Here is a 16,975-nt window from a genome sequence, read left to right as displayed (position 1 = left end):
GGCTTGCCCTCGGGCGAGATGTAGCTGTAGCCGCCGGCGACATTGCCGTAGGCGTCACGCACAGCGGCGTGCGACTGATCGGCCTGGGCGTGGCCGTACGACGCCTGACCCAGCTCGTCCTGGCTGTGGTACGTGCTGGCGTAGCTGTAGGGCGCAGCGTAGCCGTTGTAGCCGGTGTAGCCGTTGTAGGGCAGGGCCGAGTAGCCGGTGTAGCCGGCGTAGGGCAGGGCCGAGTAGCCGTGGGCGGCGTAGGGCAGGGCCGAGTAGCCGTGGGCGGCGTAGGGCAGGGCCGAGTAGCCGTAGCCGGTGTAGGGCAGGGCCGAGAAGCCGCTGGCCGAGGCCACAGCCACGAGGGCGGAGAGAACCACCTGTCGCAGGAGAAAGAGAGCTTAGTTGCGGTGGGCATGGCTTCACGCGCTGACATTGTGAATAAAATGTACACTTGTTATCGGATCCCACAGTTGCAGTCCCCTTAAAACAACTCATATAATGTCCACGAGTGGTGTTTGCCATCAGTTCATACGACACCTGACCGAGTTTGGGGTAGACTTACCAGAGCGTTCATGTCGCTTGCTGTCACCGGTGTGTGTGTGTGATGCCGTGGCGGGAGGGCGGCCGGCTTTTATACAGGCCAGCCGGTCCTGCCCTCTCAAGGCCCCCGGCCCCCGGCGCCGGCGCCGCCCATGCATGCTGCCCGCCATTGAGGGGAACTCACTGGACATGCGCGCGCATTCTAATAATGCTTCCCGTGACATGGAAGGATCCTTTTGCAAAGTGCAAAATTGGACCCCAGACCCTTAAAGTACATTCAGGGTAAGAAAATATTTTTGTGCTCCCTGCTTTGTTGGCGAACATAAATCATGACTGGCATGGAGGGAGAGGATGTTTTAGATGGGAGTGCAGCTGAAGCGTAACAGGGGAGGGAGGAAGAAGTTTTGGAAACGGTAACGCTACGCACAGCTGCGATTTTAGAATTGTGCTTATGTATTACAAAATAGACTAAAGCCTAACAGTCGAACATCGCTGCCTTCTATTCAGGACAAAACAAGCCCATTCTTTGTAGTTGCATCTCTGCAACCAGGGGAAGGAAATGTTGAACTAAGAATTGTTATCGCCAAACTGGCGTTGCTACAAAAATACGTACTTTCAAAGCTGATATTATTACCCAAAAAAATTAATGTCTCAATTTATGGGCAGATCTTGTTTAGGCGTTCCGTCGTTCGCTCAACCCAAATAGTATTTTTGTGTAATCTGGCCAGGTTTTGGATGAACGAAGTGTAGCTTTTCACACAGCCATCAGTCATCACCGCCTGTGAAAAAGTGAACCAGCAACAGATGGTATGATGCATGTGCTGTTGGGCCGGTCGAGTGTTTCGATAGTAAAGTATACACGCGATACTTTGTAAGTTGCAAACTAAGTACCATGTTGCATACGTGCATCGTTGTGTTCACATCAGTGGAGAGACAACTACACAAGAAAGAGCACCGGTTGGTTTTTTATCAAACAGCGCGTGCCAAACTTTAGCAGACAACCCCGGGCCAAGGTATGCCGCTGCAGACCCCGATGTTCATGGTGCTCATTGAGATCAACAGGTATCATGTGGAGATAGCTGTGCTAACGATTATCGCCTCCGTGCACCTGTGTTATCGCAGATTATTGCAGCGTCCTGAAAGCTGAGGAGTGGAGTGGAAATCCACACCGAAGCTGAATGTTCCGACCTCTTTTGTTCGACTAGGCACCTTACATTAACAGTTGACGGACATGATATTGGATGACAATGTGTACCAAAAAGCAGTGAAACGGTTTGGGTATGAAGCTGATGAGAACCTGGAGCGCGAGCAGCAGCTTATGATCAAGGACTAATTACCCCACTTTAATATGATAAGGGGCTTTTCTACGTGTTTTGAGCTCGGCAGCCTGTCAATGCGCCACGCTGCCAGCGAAATGTACTGCATCCACGTAATATCTTCTTGGAGGAGGTACCAACGCGGTTGCGATGGCTGGTGCCGAAAACCTCTGCGCAAGTGGTCGTTTTTGTTTTTGAATCAAAAGATTGTTGTGTACCAGGCAGGCCAAAAAGCATGTTTTCTGGCTGTATTGAAGTAGGATGTTCACTGTGTGATGACAATCTAAAATGCGTCACTAATTAAACACTTCAAGTCCCGGTGGAGAGAGTGATGAATGCTGAACGTCCGAGACCACCAGACAAAAAAGGAGAGAAAAGTCAACGCCATGGAAGTTTGCGCAGCTGTTGTTGCCTTCCATTCATCCAGCATGTTATGCAACGCAAATTTGATCTAAGATCGAGTCGGATCGTAGAGCAATGGTGTCATCCCAAAAACCTTTCAGCCTTTTTGTTTTTCTACAACTGTTGGTTTTTTGTTCATTGGCTATAGATAGCGCGTTTGAGCTCAAAATGGTATATGCTACAATTATACAAACTTATTTGGCTCGATGCCAGGTAACACGCTGATGTTTTTTGGCGTATGATTTGAGCTACCCCGCGTCAAGCCAATAAAAAAGGCACCTTTGACCTCGACCCCCTTCGATCTCGGCGCAAGTTGATGGGAATGGGGTTCCCCGCAAAAGGTGTTAACATCTACTTCTATAGCCAGATGTCTTCCGCGCTGAGCGCTGAAGATTGTTCAATCTTAGTTTTTTTTCGTGATAAACTCAATGATTTGCGTATCTCCATAACGTTGCGCACAACAAGCATAAGTTGATAAGTGTAACCCGATTCAACACTCGTTACATGTCTCCTGCAAACGTGCATCAGTTATGTGGTGTGACATTGATCTGACCCTTGGCCTGACAGCGACAAGTTACATTTCATTGAGTCGTAACCATTTTGCGCCGGTAGAATGTTTTGTGTAATTATCACATCAACTGCCTGGCAGAGTTTGGCATGATGGTCGTGGGGTTTGGAGATAAATGAGTACCATTCGAGAAATGGAATGTATCATACTCCCATGTGCCCCCCGCCCCCCCCCCCCCCGCCATTTTCGGGTTTTGCCCTGTCATTGTCAAACATTATATGTCGCAGGAAAAAATCGAACCCGACAAGAAGCTCAGGATATGCTGTACAACATTCGTATGTTTTTCTAAAAAGATATCGTCTAAGGGGCATACCAGCCTAGGTCAGACACAATCGGGTGTAGTCATGTCCAGTTGACAGCGTTCTTGTAATGCACTAGGCAGAGCTAGTTTGTCTGCCCAGGGCACAGCTGCAAGCCTAGAGACAACATTGAGGTACTGCCAAACCTTTGCAGCTGGTAAAGTTCATGGAATGAAGTGATCAAGCCTGTCAGAATTCAAGGGCATTTCCGGACGGTACCTTCCTGGTTGAAATGGTCTGGAAACGTGTGCATGAGAAAATTTATATTGTAGTCCTCAGGCGGCAAAAATGTGTTAAAATGTAACATTCCGCATCCAAACCATGCGTCAATAAAATTGCTTGGATCTGGTCGGCGCGTGTGATAGTGTGCGCCTTATTGCCAGAAAAGCTTGAGCTAAACCGAAAATATCCGACCACTACTGTTGCTGCGAAATCCATTGCAGTAGTACATGACTACAACGCGGCACAAAATTGAAACGCATTTCTGCTACGCTTGGTTGCGTTTGTCCTCATTGTCATGAAGCTTGCGGCCACATCGGACACGGTTTGCGAAGCGTGTAGATGCAGAACGTGTAGATGTACCCAGAACGTGAACCCTGAGAGTCCTGTAAACGTTATGTTTGTTCCATCCGCCGTAGTTTTGGAACCCGGCTTGATGATAACCGTATGCTTGTTCCTGATCTTTTGGATCATCAAAACAGACCATCCAGGTTAAAAAACTAACCCGACTTAACGAAAAACATGAATAAAGGCCAACCCACAAGCACAAAGAACATGAATAAAGACACCCGTGCGTGAAGTGTGCTGGTTATCTCACATATATAAACTAAAACATTTACTAAATATAATTTTGCATTTCGATGCAATATTTCTTTTTAATCTGTAGCCGCTGTGTTTGATTGTCTCTTGTATCTGTTATGTCTGTATATATAGTTTTTTAAAAGTATGTATATATATATATATATATATATATATATATATATGTATGTATATATATATGCATATGGTATCTATTGTGTGGCGTAAGGGTGGTTTCATCTCATGTGTACGGACGCAATATTTGATTTGTATCATGTTGGTACTGGAGACAGCATTTCATTGCTGTCGTATGTGATTGGACATCACAGCATGAGGTGCTGAGAGACCTCGTAACTGATAGAGTACATGTACACGCCGAACTGTTGCGTTAGAAACGCCGTTAGTTGAGCTATCATGGACCAAATTTACCGTTTCCACGTCTCAGAATATTGTCACGTGTGAGCGAAAGCACTGTTATGTAGCGTGGCATAACTAAACAGCCGTCAACTATCCTTGTCAGCAATGGAGTCCATCATAGGAAGCTTTTGACGGGTAGAAGACGTGGTACGTAGCTACTGTATGCACATATTGCCTTTATGATGTGTCCATGTTTCTCGTACCAGCTGCTACTGAAACGGGGAATATTTTCCACCTGTGGCTTGGAGTATTAATGCCTAATAAAAGGCGTTGACGGGCCGCTTGGTGACTTTGTTTCGTGAAGAGGCTTTGATGTCACCAGAACTCAGCAGGGTTTCCTTGTTTTACTTCAGAACTCAACGAAGTGTTTACAAAGAATGGCAGTTGTATTTAAAAATAATGATTTTACGCAGATGAATGCGGATGTTGAACATAACGAAACAGCCATCAAACAGGTAGACCGGCCTGTGAGCTGGTGCGGCGTTTCGTACCCAGTGCAGGCGGCACTGTCGCTCGGTGCGTGACAGAGAAACACACTGCTGGCAGCTGGCGCGCTGGTGCAGCGCCGGCGCTCACACAAACGCCAGCGCTGCGCGAGCCGCTGCCACACTTGCGCCCTCTGCGCGCGTGCGACACTTGCGACACGAAGACACGGGTACTCGGTGACTAGCGACATGAACGCCCGACCGCTGTTGGCCGGCCGTGGCCGCAGCTGGCTGACTGTCCGGCGCCGGTTGGCTTAGACGATGGGGTCGACACGGTAGGCGGTGGCGTGGCCCGGGTTGAGGATGACCTCGGTGAGCTCAGCCGGGTAGCCAGCGGCGGCGACGTGACCGGCCGAGTAGACGGTGGCGGCGGGGGCGGCGAAGCCGGCCGAGTAGAAGTTGGCGGCGTGGGCGGGGAAGCCGGCCGAGTAGAAGCCGGGCGCGAAGATGGCGCTGCGCTTGCTGCGGCCCTTGGCCTCCTCAATGGCGGCCAGGTGCTCGGCGGTGGCGGCCTTCACCTCGGGCGTGAAGTCAACGGGGGCGGGGGCAACGCCGGTGTAGACGGGCGCCACGTTGGTGTCGACGGGGGCGACGTTGGTATCGACGGGCGCGACGGGCAGCGCGTTGCTCTCGACCTGGAAGCCGTTGACGCCGGCCGTGTAGCGGACGGTGATGGGCTTGCCCTCGGGCGAGATGTAGCTGTAGCCGCCGGCGACATTGCCGTAGGCGTCACGCACAGCGGCGTGCGACTGGTCGGCCTGGGCGTGGCCGTACGACGCCTGGCCCAGCTCGTCCTGGCTGTGGTACGTGCTGGCGTAGCTGTAGGGCGCAGCGTAGCCGTTGTAGCCGGTGTAGCCGTTGTAGGGCAGGGCCGAGTAGCCGGTGTAGCCGGCGTAGGGCAGGGCCGAGTAGCCGGTGTAGCCGGCGTAGGGCAGGGCCGAGTATCCACGGGACGCGTAGGGCAGGGCCGAGTAGCCGTGGGCGGCGTAGGGCAGGGCCGAGTAGCCGTAGCCGGCGTAGGGCAGGGCCGAGAAGCCGCTGGCCGAGGCCACAGCCACGAGGGCGGAGAGAACCACCTGTCGCAGGAGAAATAGAGCTTAGTTGCGGCGGCATGGCTTCAAGCGCCGACATTGTGAATAAAATGTACACTTAAAAGCGGATCGCACAGTTGCACTCTCTGTCTTTATAAAACAATTCATGGAATGTCTACGAGTGATGGTTGGTATCATTTGATACGACACTTGGCCATTTGTTGGGGTAGACTTACCAGAGCGTTCATGTCGCTTGCTGTCACCGGTGTGTGTGTGTGATGCCGTGGCGGGAGGGCGGCCGGCTTTTATACAGGCCGGCTGGTCCTGGCCTCTCAAGGCCCCGCCACTCCGCCCGGACCTACCACTGTTCTGCCGCTGGGCCCTGTGTGACGTCACAGCGGGCCCGCGCAGGGCCGATGATCTGTTTACTGGGCGTGGGGGGGGGGGGGGGGGGCATGGGAGCGGCCGGCGCTGGAGGGAAATCGCAATAATGTTCCGGCTCTTGCAGCGGTTGGGTGGCCCCGTTTCCCAGTACACTTGCACTCCAAAGAAAGAAAGGTGACAGTTTCTGTGTGGCGTGTGTGTGGCGAAAGTGGCGTTTCTGTGTTATTTTAGTTTCTCAAGCCCGCAGGGGAGAAGTCGGAAGTTGTGTTGCGCAACAGTGTGGAGGAGGTCCGTGTCGAACCGTCCCAGAAATGGATGTCTTGTGTGCTACTGGAGCGCGTGGCAGCTCTGTGCGAAAATGACGTATGAGTAGTTGAGAAAACAATGGAAATCCAGCCGTCAGGTTTTTACATTACAGCAGTTTGGTTTGTTATTGTAGGCTGCGATAGCATCTTTGACAAAAGCACATATTTTGACATATGGTCGCTGTCAGAGTAACTCAGCTGGCAGATATTCGTGGGACACTGGCCATTTTGTGGTAGGTATGTGGGATTTTCCGTCGCAACTAAGCTTATGTAGCTCATTGACCACTCATAGGCGGTCATAATTACCCGCACAAGACTCTTAAATCGCTCAGTTTTGACATTTCTGTCACGACTGATCGGTCATGGCAGCGTGCATGTACGTTAACGCTTACTTCAGTTGTTTTCGGCGATAAAGTATCTGTCATAGCTGTATTGTTTCCTGTCAAAGGCACGTTCTGTCTGAATCCAGTGCCTTGCAGGCCCCATTGTTACCGCAAACAATTCCTTGATCGATTTTCCGCGCTGAAAAGCCCGTTGCTAATTGTATTAATTGCTTGTAGTATCCATTGGTGGAGAAAAGAGAACAAACCGCTATTCAGTCAATAGTTTTGACCACAGCACAATTATTGGGGGTGCAATACCCAAATATTGTCACATGCAATCCGTTGTTGGACTGGCACAAAAATCGATCACTCGTGAGTTTTTCCAACTGAATTCCACTCGCCTTTGATCGGCGAAAGGTTTTGATTTGCTTTACCACATGTTTGTGATCGTTCAAGGAATTTCTTGTGTACTCTGCAATGAGTTTGACATTGCGGTTAAAAGATCGTCACTAAGTGACTCCTTGTATTGGATCAGAATTTTGGTGTGTTTTATTTCTTGTTCGTTTTTTTGTCTTGTTTTCGTGTTTTATATTCTTCCAAGAGTAATCGACATTCAACGGATGCTGCGTAGGTCCCACTTCTCTTCGCAATCCCACTTCCATTTCTTGTTTTCGTAATATGCACACAAATTATCCTAACTCCTATGTTGGCTGGGCTTTGCCTGCGGCAGACTGTTTAAAGAACTTCTTGCGTGCCGTGCTACGCCGTTAAAACGTTTTCACCGAATGTCTCCTGGTGTGGGATCAATTTTTGGCGTTTTTTTCTTGTTTATTTTTGTTCTCTTGTTTTTGCAAAGGTAATCAACATCCACCGCATCATACGTAGGTATGCCTTTATTTCTTGCACTCTTCATAAGTACACAGGTTGTCATAGCTGCTGCGTTGGGTGAGCCGAACTGCGGCAGGAAGTGCCCAGGCGCTGTGCTATGTTGAAGTTTCAAAGAGAGGAGTTTTTAGCGGCTTCGGTTGTCGTGTATTTGGCGGTAGATTTTGGAATGCAGTTCAATCTGGATTAAGCCTGGTAATTAGACGGGATGACATGGACTATCGTGGTTGGAGTCGTACTGGGATAGCAAACTGGATTCGGCCCCGGTCAGGCACGTCTTGGTAATAACTCGCAACTTCTTGAAGATGGCCAACTGTTTTCATTCCTTGCAAAAATAGGATTTCGCTCTATATATTCACCTCGTAACTAAATGACAACGTTATGGGTGCAATATGACCTATGCAGTCGGCGCGCCCAAAAACCCTAATTAACAACAACTGGTGCCGATGTCAAAACGATACGGTCCATAAACCTGAGAAAATCCAAGTTGATTAAGATTTTAACATTTTGTGAACAGTATGCCTCAGCTCAAAAGTATATTGGCCAACCAGTTACGAATGAACACGGGTTTTGCATTAGAGCTAAAGTACGATGGCTTTCTTTCGGGGATGTCTGCATTAGTGTATCTGATAATGTAGATTTATTTCTCCGTCCTTACCGTTGAATCTCTTTTATTTATAGCCCTGTTCCGCCTCGTTTTTTTATATTTTCTCTGACGATGTCGCTCTGCTTCGTTTATGTAGCTCCGCAAAGCATTCAGCGAAACGCTGTCGCCTATGTGGAGAATGGGTGGCTAGGTTGTGGGTTTGACATTGGTATTGTGCAAACGTGTGGCAGTTGTCTGCTGTCGGAGAGTGAAGACGCCCTCGCATAGCTGCCAGCGAGCCCCGCAAAAACTGGCGCACCTGGTGGCGGCAGCGCGCTGGCGAAGACGAGCAGCGGCGTCATCTCACTCAGACGCAGACGCAACGGCCAAAAACTGGTTCGTGCGCCGACCGGATCGGCGCCGCCGGCTGTGCGGGAGGGGGCGAGCCCCCGCTTCTCGCCGGCAGCGGCGCTGAAGCCTGCGCGGCTGCGTCTCCTCGGCTGCGGAGGTGCAGCGTGGGAGGCATTCTCTCCGTCGGATCCGTGGTCCTGCTCTGACCGCTGGAGGGAAAGCTCGGCGCGCCAGCCGGGATACCGCCACCAGTTTGCCTTGAGTGCTCATTTATTGGTGTTATTGGTGGTCTGGCCGCTGGAATAGCAACGTGGGTTTTTCTGCGTCGAGGTTGGTTGATCCCGACCCGCTGTACAAACCCGGTTCCGCACACAAGTGGCCCGATTCAATTAGCATTCTTGTGCGCAAAAACCGTAGCGTAAATCCGTGGCCTTCGGTGTCGCCCTGCCTGAACCTGTGACGGAAGGCCGAGGTCGAGAGGCATTGCTTTATACAAGCCTGCGCCTTTTGTCATGCAGGGGAACAAAATACCACCCGATTCTGATATAGGCCGTTTGAACCACGAATAACTGGGTTTCATCCACGCATTCTATGCATGAATGACAAGCGGATCGAAAGCTGAAGTGAAATTGATCCGATTCCTTCTGTCTAAACTCCTCAGACTGGTAATTTTTTGTTGCGCAATCAGGCATGGCACTAGCACGGTACTTCGCCAGCCCATATGTGTGCACGTGTGTTGACTTCTGACGGTAAACAGCGTTAAATGTGATGTGAAAATAACTGCACTGTACCAACTCTTGAAATTATATTGGCGTCTTTAAATTGATGTCTTCTCGTCCCCTTGTTTGATGTTCACATGCTAAATCTGATTGCATGCGAAAACATCCATTTGATATCCTCCCTCTCTGATTTGAGATTCAAAAAGCAAAGGTGCACTTCGTAGCTTTCCATGGTATGCAGTTCCACACTGCATGATTTGACTAATGCATAGTCACATATGGATGCCGTAACATATGTAAGACAGTCACTTCTGTGTCAAACCGTGTGATGCATACCATTGCCACCGGTTCAGGTTGTCTACCACAACTATTCAAATTCAAGCGTTGATTTTATCCTTCGTCCTATTCCATACTTCCTACAAAAACAACTATGTAAAAAACTGATGAAGGAATAGCACGCTTTTCTGAAAACCATTTTCCAGCCCTGGGCATTGTTGTGCTCTTCATATCACACTGACCTCAGCTGGGCTGCGCATGACAGTAAAAGCGCTGCACCTTCGTGCGTCCTTTTGTGGTACCATTCAGTGGAATGAGCAGCCGAGCACGTTGTTAGGCGCATGTAAAACTGGGTATCCAGTGGGATGGCGGGGCAAAGCCCAGTGTGTTTAGTCAGCATGAGCCGTAAGAGGGGGAATGCAGTGGGGAATTGTGAGTCCATTTAGATTCAGGACACATCCGACGACGAGCCAACACGCTGTGAAATTCCTGAAGCGGGGACATGACGACTGCTATTTTCAAGTGAATTACATTCTTAATGATTCCAAGCGCTCGATTTCTAGCTGCGGTTTTACATAATTACCCAGGTCAGGTGCGTTACACAAATTTAAAGATCTTTTTCCAAAGCTTGGATCTGAACGCAGATATCGAACCCCCAAGCAACTTGTTTGTTTTAGTTAGGCCAGTGCATTGTATTTCTCAGAACGGACACATTATTCGTAATTAGAGCGTCAGCTTCGCCTCAGTTTGTCCGCGTCCTCCGCGGCCGCAGAATGCTGGTCTGCCTTGGGGATCTCACAGCTACATCGCAGAGCAAGCTCGCTGCTCCTGAATGGACAGATTTAGACGATGGTGGTCCAAGCGAAATTGCATTGTCTGCTCACAGAGCTCATACAAACTGGGGGGTAAATGTCTGCGATTTTGTTCACGTTTCCCTTTTCTGTTGCATCCTATATTTGGGCTGACTTCGGCGTCCCTTTCATGGCAGAATACGGTCTTAACGCATTTTCTGGTACCAACATGAGTGAATTTAAGTTGTGCTCATCGCACAAAAGAATTTGAAATGCATAGTTTTCCTTTTTCATTGTTGGTATATTAATGTGGTGTGTCGCGTGCTATCATATTATTAAATGTCATCATAGAAATTATCTGTTTTTATCTGTTTCGGGCGTACTTGCTGGCAAAGCAGACAATATAGGAAGCTCTTGTTTGTCATTTTTCGCCACTCGAAACAAAAACTGCACCAATATTATCGTTGAACGGAATTGGCACTTCAAAAACCAACGACTTTGTGGCATGTGGATTGGTTGTCGATTCGATACATTTATGATTTTCTGGCTCGGGATTTCACGGGCTTGCATGTTGCTTTTGCTGATGTCGTTGTTGAGATAGATATGAGTGGAACGTGAGCGAGGATCAGAGGGAAGGACAAGCGTGTCGGTCTCTGTTTCGGTTGGCAACTGAATTTTGTTCTAGCCACGTCTATTTTGAATGATGCGAATCGTGCCCTTTTTTAGATGTTGGTGCGACCCGTGTAGCCATTAACCTCATGGTTTTGCGAGGGGGGGGGGGGGTGCGGATGGGAGGGCAACTCGGGGTCCGTATTAAGGTGACCTAAGGTAAATGGTTTTATCGTGGAAGGTATGTCTCTTTAGATGCTACCGTCTTCGTTTAGCTTTTTCAAGATGAACGTTGATACCTCCCACGTGCTACCAATCAATTGATTGATATTAGTGGTGATGCTGCGATTACATTTTATGAATTCAGTTTTCTCGGTCCTTTAGCTCAAGCGTTAGTTTCATATGTAACGACGGTAACCCGTAACTTTGACGTCCGTTATCTTTTGACTTCTCCCGCGCCGCTAAGGCGCCTTGTGGGTGACGTGGAGCATTCAGAATAAGGGCCGCCAGAAGGAATATCAGGAGCAACTTTAAGTATGTTACTTGTGCGTAGAAATCATTGGATGAATCGTTAAACCTCAAATCTATAATTTGGGTTGAAATCATACTCTTACACTCAGAGAACGTCGTCCCTGGACGTCAGTCCCCGGACGCCAGTCCCCGGACATCAGTCTTCGGACGTCGGTCCCCCGAACCCAGCCCCGGACGTCAGTCCCCGGACTTCAGTCCCGGTTTTCAGTCCCCGGACGTCGGTCCCCCGAACCCAGCCCTGGACGTCAGTCCCCGGACTTCAGTCTCGGACTTCAGTCGCCGGACGTCAGTTCCCGAACTCAGCCCCGGACCTCAGCCCCGGACGTCAGTCCCCGAACTCAGCTCCGAACGTCAGTCCCCGAACTCGGCCCCGGGCATCAGTCCCCGAACTCAGCCCCGGACGTCAGCCCCGGACGTCAGCCCCGGACATCAGCCCCGGGCCTCAGCCCCGGACCTCAGCCCCGGACATCAGTCCTCGGACGCGCTAACGGTGCCGCCCGGCGCGGTGGTTAGCAGGAGCGCGCGGCCGATCCCGCCCTGCCCGCCGGCGGTGGCGGACGGCGGGCGGCCTTGGCAGTGACGGCCCTTCCTCGGCCCACGCCCTGGCTGCCGCCTTCTGATGCCTGGCTGCTCGCGACCGAGCCCCCCCCCCCCCCCGTCGCAGGTGACGTCACGCGGCGTCCGATCCTTACAGCAGCTTGCCTCGGCGGTCAGGCACCGTCAAGCTTGCATGGTCGTCTTTGTCTTCGTCCTTGTTCAGCGAGGAACATTGCACTGGGTCAGGATTTTGGCGTACTGACAAATTGTGCATGCAAACAGGTAATTTGAAACGTCTGTGTGTCTGTTCTCATTTTTTGTCCAATTTTGTTCTGTCTCGTTGAACCCCGCACATTAATATATATGGTTACTTGGAATTAGATAATCCTGAAATTTTGTTGTGAACGTGTTGCGTAAACGTGATGTTACTCGCCTGTGCACAGTAGCTTCGTGCTCATTCTTGCCATAACGCGCAATATTTGTAATCGGGAGTCTTCGGCTGAGACACGCATGGTTGCCCATGCATTACGTTCAGACAGAACTTGAAACCAGCGTTCTCTTAACGCATGACTCGCCCTCAACACGTACTACAACGGCACAAGCGGACCACAGAACGGAGCAATGTTCGCGTTAGACGGGCGACGAGTGCGTAGATGGGTCGCCGCGGCGTCCGATCTGCGTCGTCATGACCACGTGGTAGCGTCGCCAGCCGGCGAAGGTTACCGGCAGACCGGCGCGGAATGTGGTACGCGACAAATTATGAATCAAGTTTGCAAGACTGCGGATTTACGCCCTGAACTACGGTAATTAGATGCTTGTCAGCGGTATGTTGAGTAAGGTGTAATATCCGCTCCAAAACTATTGTTAAAAATGCCTGTCTTTATTTCGGTGTCTTCATTTTTCCGCATGCACAGGGCTCTATGGATGACGGTGAAATTTGCGGACATGTCGGGCTGAACCCTTGTGACGATCCACGATGAATCGGGCCGGTTCGATATTGGGCTCGCTCATATATGCCGATTTAAGCATGGAGTAAGACGTTTATGAAATCTCGAGCTTGTAGAATTGATTCAACAGGCGATGAGTCTGAGTGAGCATCAGTGCTCTAAGGATCAGAAACACTAATTGAGACACTTTTGGTACTGTCGCTGTTAAAATTGGACCACTTTATCATGGAATACTCCTTTCATCAGTGCGACACGCACAGTCCGGATCTCCGCATCAATTACGACAAAACGTGATGACACACGACGAACATCAAGTGACACGTGACGTTCTATGACGTAAATCCATACCCGGCGACGATGTTGTCAGTCTCGGGACATGCAAGGACTGGATGTGTTGGCATGTTGCAGGTAAATATTTTCCATATATATATATATATATATATATATATATATATATATATATATATATATATATATATGCATACTGTATGTATAAGCGCAGAAGTCCGGACTAGGAAACGCGCCGTGCGGTTTTTGCTCCAAGTGTGATAGGTGTTATAAGCTTTAACTTACTTCACAAGAACTTCAGATCGGTGATGATGCTCCCAGCGTAGCAGCTTCCACCACGCCGTTTGCCGGCGCGTACCGCCAGTAACCGGTTCCGGCCGGTTACCTGCGCGTACCTTGCCGCCGCTTCGCGCAGTGAAGCGGGTGGTTGGTGTGTTGTGCTGCGTTGACGGGCCGGTGCGTCCGCGCAGTTTGGCGGCTACTAATCCACCCGTCGCTGTGACATGACCCTGCTGACGGGTAAATGGGATGATGAGGTAGGAATGTGGAAAAACGTCTTTGATGCAAGAGTAGGGTATGGTTGGATTATGAATAAGGATATGCGAACAGGAGCTCGTCATCCTGGGGCAGCAAGCTGAAGATGCACAATGTTGCGGGGTCAGAAAATTTTATAGTTAAGAACGCGACCAGTGTAATTGGTTGCGTTAGCGTCGTTCGTGTCCTTAGCTTCTGTGCTGTTGCGGTGCTGGTGTCTTCATTTCGTAGTTGCTCGGTGCCGACTGAGTTCCTATACCAGCGGTTTGCCAATAATTTAATGTGTAAATTATGTTAGAATAAGCTCCGGAGTTTGAATTGTTTTAGATACTTGGTTCGTCCATGTCCGTATTGCTTGCCTTTAGTTAGCAACATGAGACGGCTCGGTGCCATCCGTACCTTAGGAAAACGGCTTGCCTTTGTAATCTTGAGAGGACAGAAAATCAAAACTTCACTACGGCGGTCCATATTTCAGTTTAAGCAAAGGCTGCTACAGGTACATACGTACCCCCCGTCGTTCAGCGTCAGTGATGTCAGCGCCATGGTATGACCTACTGAGGTCTCAGCGAATGCACGTTTTGACCCCGATAGATGGGCATCTCGCCGTTTAAGTTTATCTCACGGCCCTTGTGAAAGTACAACCGAACCTTCAGCCATAACCAAAACGATATCAAGGGAACTCCAAATAGGTCATCTAAGAACACTGCGTGGTATTGACGTCCACATAACGAACGATGAAGTTCCACCCCTTCGGAAGGCTGTGGACAGCATCACTGCTCTCGCTACCTTTGGCCTTGGTGTCGCCATCGTGTCCCAAGAACCAGATCGCCGGTTGGAGCGAACTCCCGGCTACAAAGATTGAAGGAAGTCTCGGTCCAACTCCTTCCGGTGTAATGACCTCGACAAGCCCGGTGACCCCGTTAGAGGTGGCCGCGAGATACGCCGACCGACAGCGACTGTGAACCGCAGACTGCGGACCAACAGCGGTTGTAAACCACAGACTGCCGACAGACGACAACTTTGAACCACAGACTGCGGACCAACAGCGGCCGTAAACCACAGACTGCCGACAGACAACTGTGAACCCTTTGAACCACAGACTGAAGATGGACAGCGACTGTGAACCATAGATGGTCGACAGACGACTATGGACCACAGGCGGCCGACAGACGACTATGTCTTCCTGACTGCCGACCGGTCGCAGCGGCCAGGCTCCGGAGCTCTCGTTCCGTCAGGACACCGGAGCGGCGGCGGTGGTCCGCCGGCGTCTGGGAAGTACGCGGCACCAGCGGCTGGCCTGCTGGGCGCTGCTGGGTCGCGGCGGAGCTGGGCGGCGTGGCCGGACGCCGGGGTGCTGGGCGCGGCCGACAGCGCCGGCCCGGCCCGCCGGGCGAGGCCGCGCCGCCGGCCAGCCGGCGGCCTTGGGAGTGGCCGCATCCCAGCCCCTCGTCGCTCTCACGAGCGCTTCCCCGCGGTGGGCGTGTGAGCGGTTCCGGGTGGGGCGGCGACACTGACCCTGCAAGGCTTTACTGTTGGGATGTTGCCGTCCACGCCCAGCCAAGTGGAATGATTATGGAGAGAAATGTCATGCGAGGAAATCTTGTGTAAGGTAGGGAATGTGGTCTTGTGATGGAAGATAGAGACCTGATGTTAACCCACGTATTTTACGGTTAGTAGACCATAATTTTAGTACGGACTATTCAGGCCCAGTGCACATCCTTAGTAGAACATAATTTTATTGTCCGCCACTCCGCGCCTAAAGCACAGCCTAAGCAACCTGTCCTAAACCATACGCAAGCGTGTATCACGTTTTTATATGAGAATGCATTATTTAAATTGAGTTTCAATCTGGTGTAAGTCTGTCGTGTTAGATTTGAGCGGGGAGGTGGGGCTCATCTGTCGTAAGGACCGCCAAAGCCTCGCCGCCACGCTCCCAACAACAAACGCTGGACCGCTCCAACTGATCGTCTCACCCTCAGCAGACCCCTGACTGACGCCGTGCTTCAGGTGGAATATTACTGTATGCGGTTTGGAATTTGTTATGGATGTTTATTTGGCATCGCATGTTTATTATGTGTGTTGTGCGGCTGAGGCGCACTTTCACGTGCAGTACGGACTATTCAGGCCCAGTGCACAATCCACCTCAGCTGGATGAATGTGGCACCCTCCCTTTATTTACGGCGGCTCTCACACGCACGTGCTTGTTATCGCTTGTCAACGTCATAGCTGGTAAATCCGTGTTACGGTTTTCGAACTCGGTATGTCGAAGTTTGTCTCAGGCTGACATTTAACCTACTCCAGCTTAAGTGGCCAGCACTCTGGCCGCTTTACAGTTTAGCGTTATTCTTCGCCAGATAGGGCAGAGAATTTGGGTCCATTCACCGGCACCTGAATCGGGATTTCTGGGATGGCGGTCCAATACGCTAATTCGTGCCGCTCGTCGGAGATTGCACTCTGACTCCCACTGGCCCGAATTTGTCAATGAAATCAATTTCATCATGACCCGATGAAAATTCCACTGATTCGGGAATGGATTCGGCCTCCACCCGGAACAACGGTTCCACCTTATTTAAGGTGGAACCGTATGGGAGGTAGTATAGTTAGATATAGCATGTGCGGGTAGTACAGTATGGACCGGAGGATGGCTTGTACGATATATGTAACCGAGTCATGTACATTTGTCACGAACTATGTCGCCATTGACACCCGGGTGTAATTAACCGATTCTGACAGCCTTTGAGGTCCTCAGTTGTAAAGTGTTGCGTCAGTTTCAGCTGGAATGAGGTTACCTTCATATATGTCACATTCCCTCTCGCTCTCGCTCTCGCTCTCGCTCTCGCTCTCGCTCTCGCTCTCGCTCTCGCTCTCGCTCTCGCTCTCGCTCTCGCTCTCGCTCTCTCGCTCTCTCGCTCTCTCTCGCTCTCTCTCGCTCTCTCTCGCTCTCTCTCCTCCTCTCTCATCGCTCTCTCTCGCCGCTCTCTCTCATCCGCTCTCCTCTCTCCTTCTCTCTCTCTCTCTCTCTCTCCTCCTCTCTCTCTCTCCTCTCTCGCTCTCTCTCCTCT

General features: G+C 50.6%; 2 protein-coding genes across 2 annotated transcripts in view; one reads left to right on the top strand and one right to left on the bottom strand.

Annotated features, from left to right (window-relative positions):
• The window catches only part of LOC119114877 (WD repeat-containing protein 7-like), a 76,376-nt gene that overhangs the window by 42,881 nt on the left and 16,520 nt on the right, over positions 1-16,975 (top strand). The window lies entirely within an intron of this gene.
• Positions 4,697-6,175, bottom strand: LOC119114879 (uncharacterized). The gene is made up of 2 exons (XM_037238939.1): positions 6,084-6,175; positions 4,697-5,892 (listed from the first exon to the last, which is right to left on the bottom strand). Exons 1-2 carry the CDS (start codon positions 6,093-6,095, stop codon positions 5,071-5,073), a joined length of 834 nt encoding a protein of 277 aa, XP_037094834.1. The 5' UTR covers positions 6,096-6,175; the 3' UTR covers positions 4,697-5,070.

Source organism: Pollicipes pollicipes, unplaced genomic scaffold, assembly GCF_011947565.3.
Source record: "Pollicipes pollicipes isolate AB1234 unplaced genomic scaffold, Ppol_2.1 Scaffold_3087;HRSCAF=3621_pilon_pilon_pilon, whole genome shotgun sequence".
Taxonomy (NCBI): domain Eukaryota; kingdom Metazoa; phylum Arthropoda; class Thecostraca; order Pollicipedomorpha; family Pollicipedidae; genus Pollicipes; species Pollicipes pollicipes.
The sequence above is the reverse complement of the archived record's forward strand: the minus strand, read 5'-3'. Positions and strand labels throughout refer to the sequence as shown.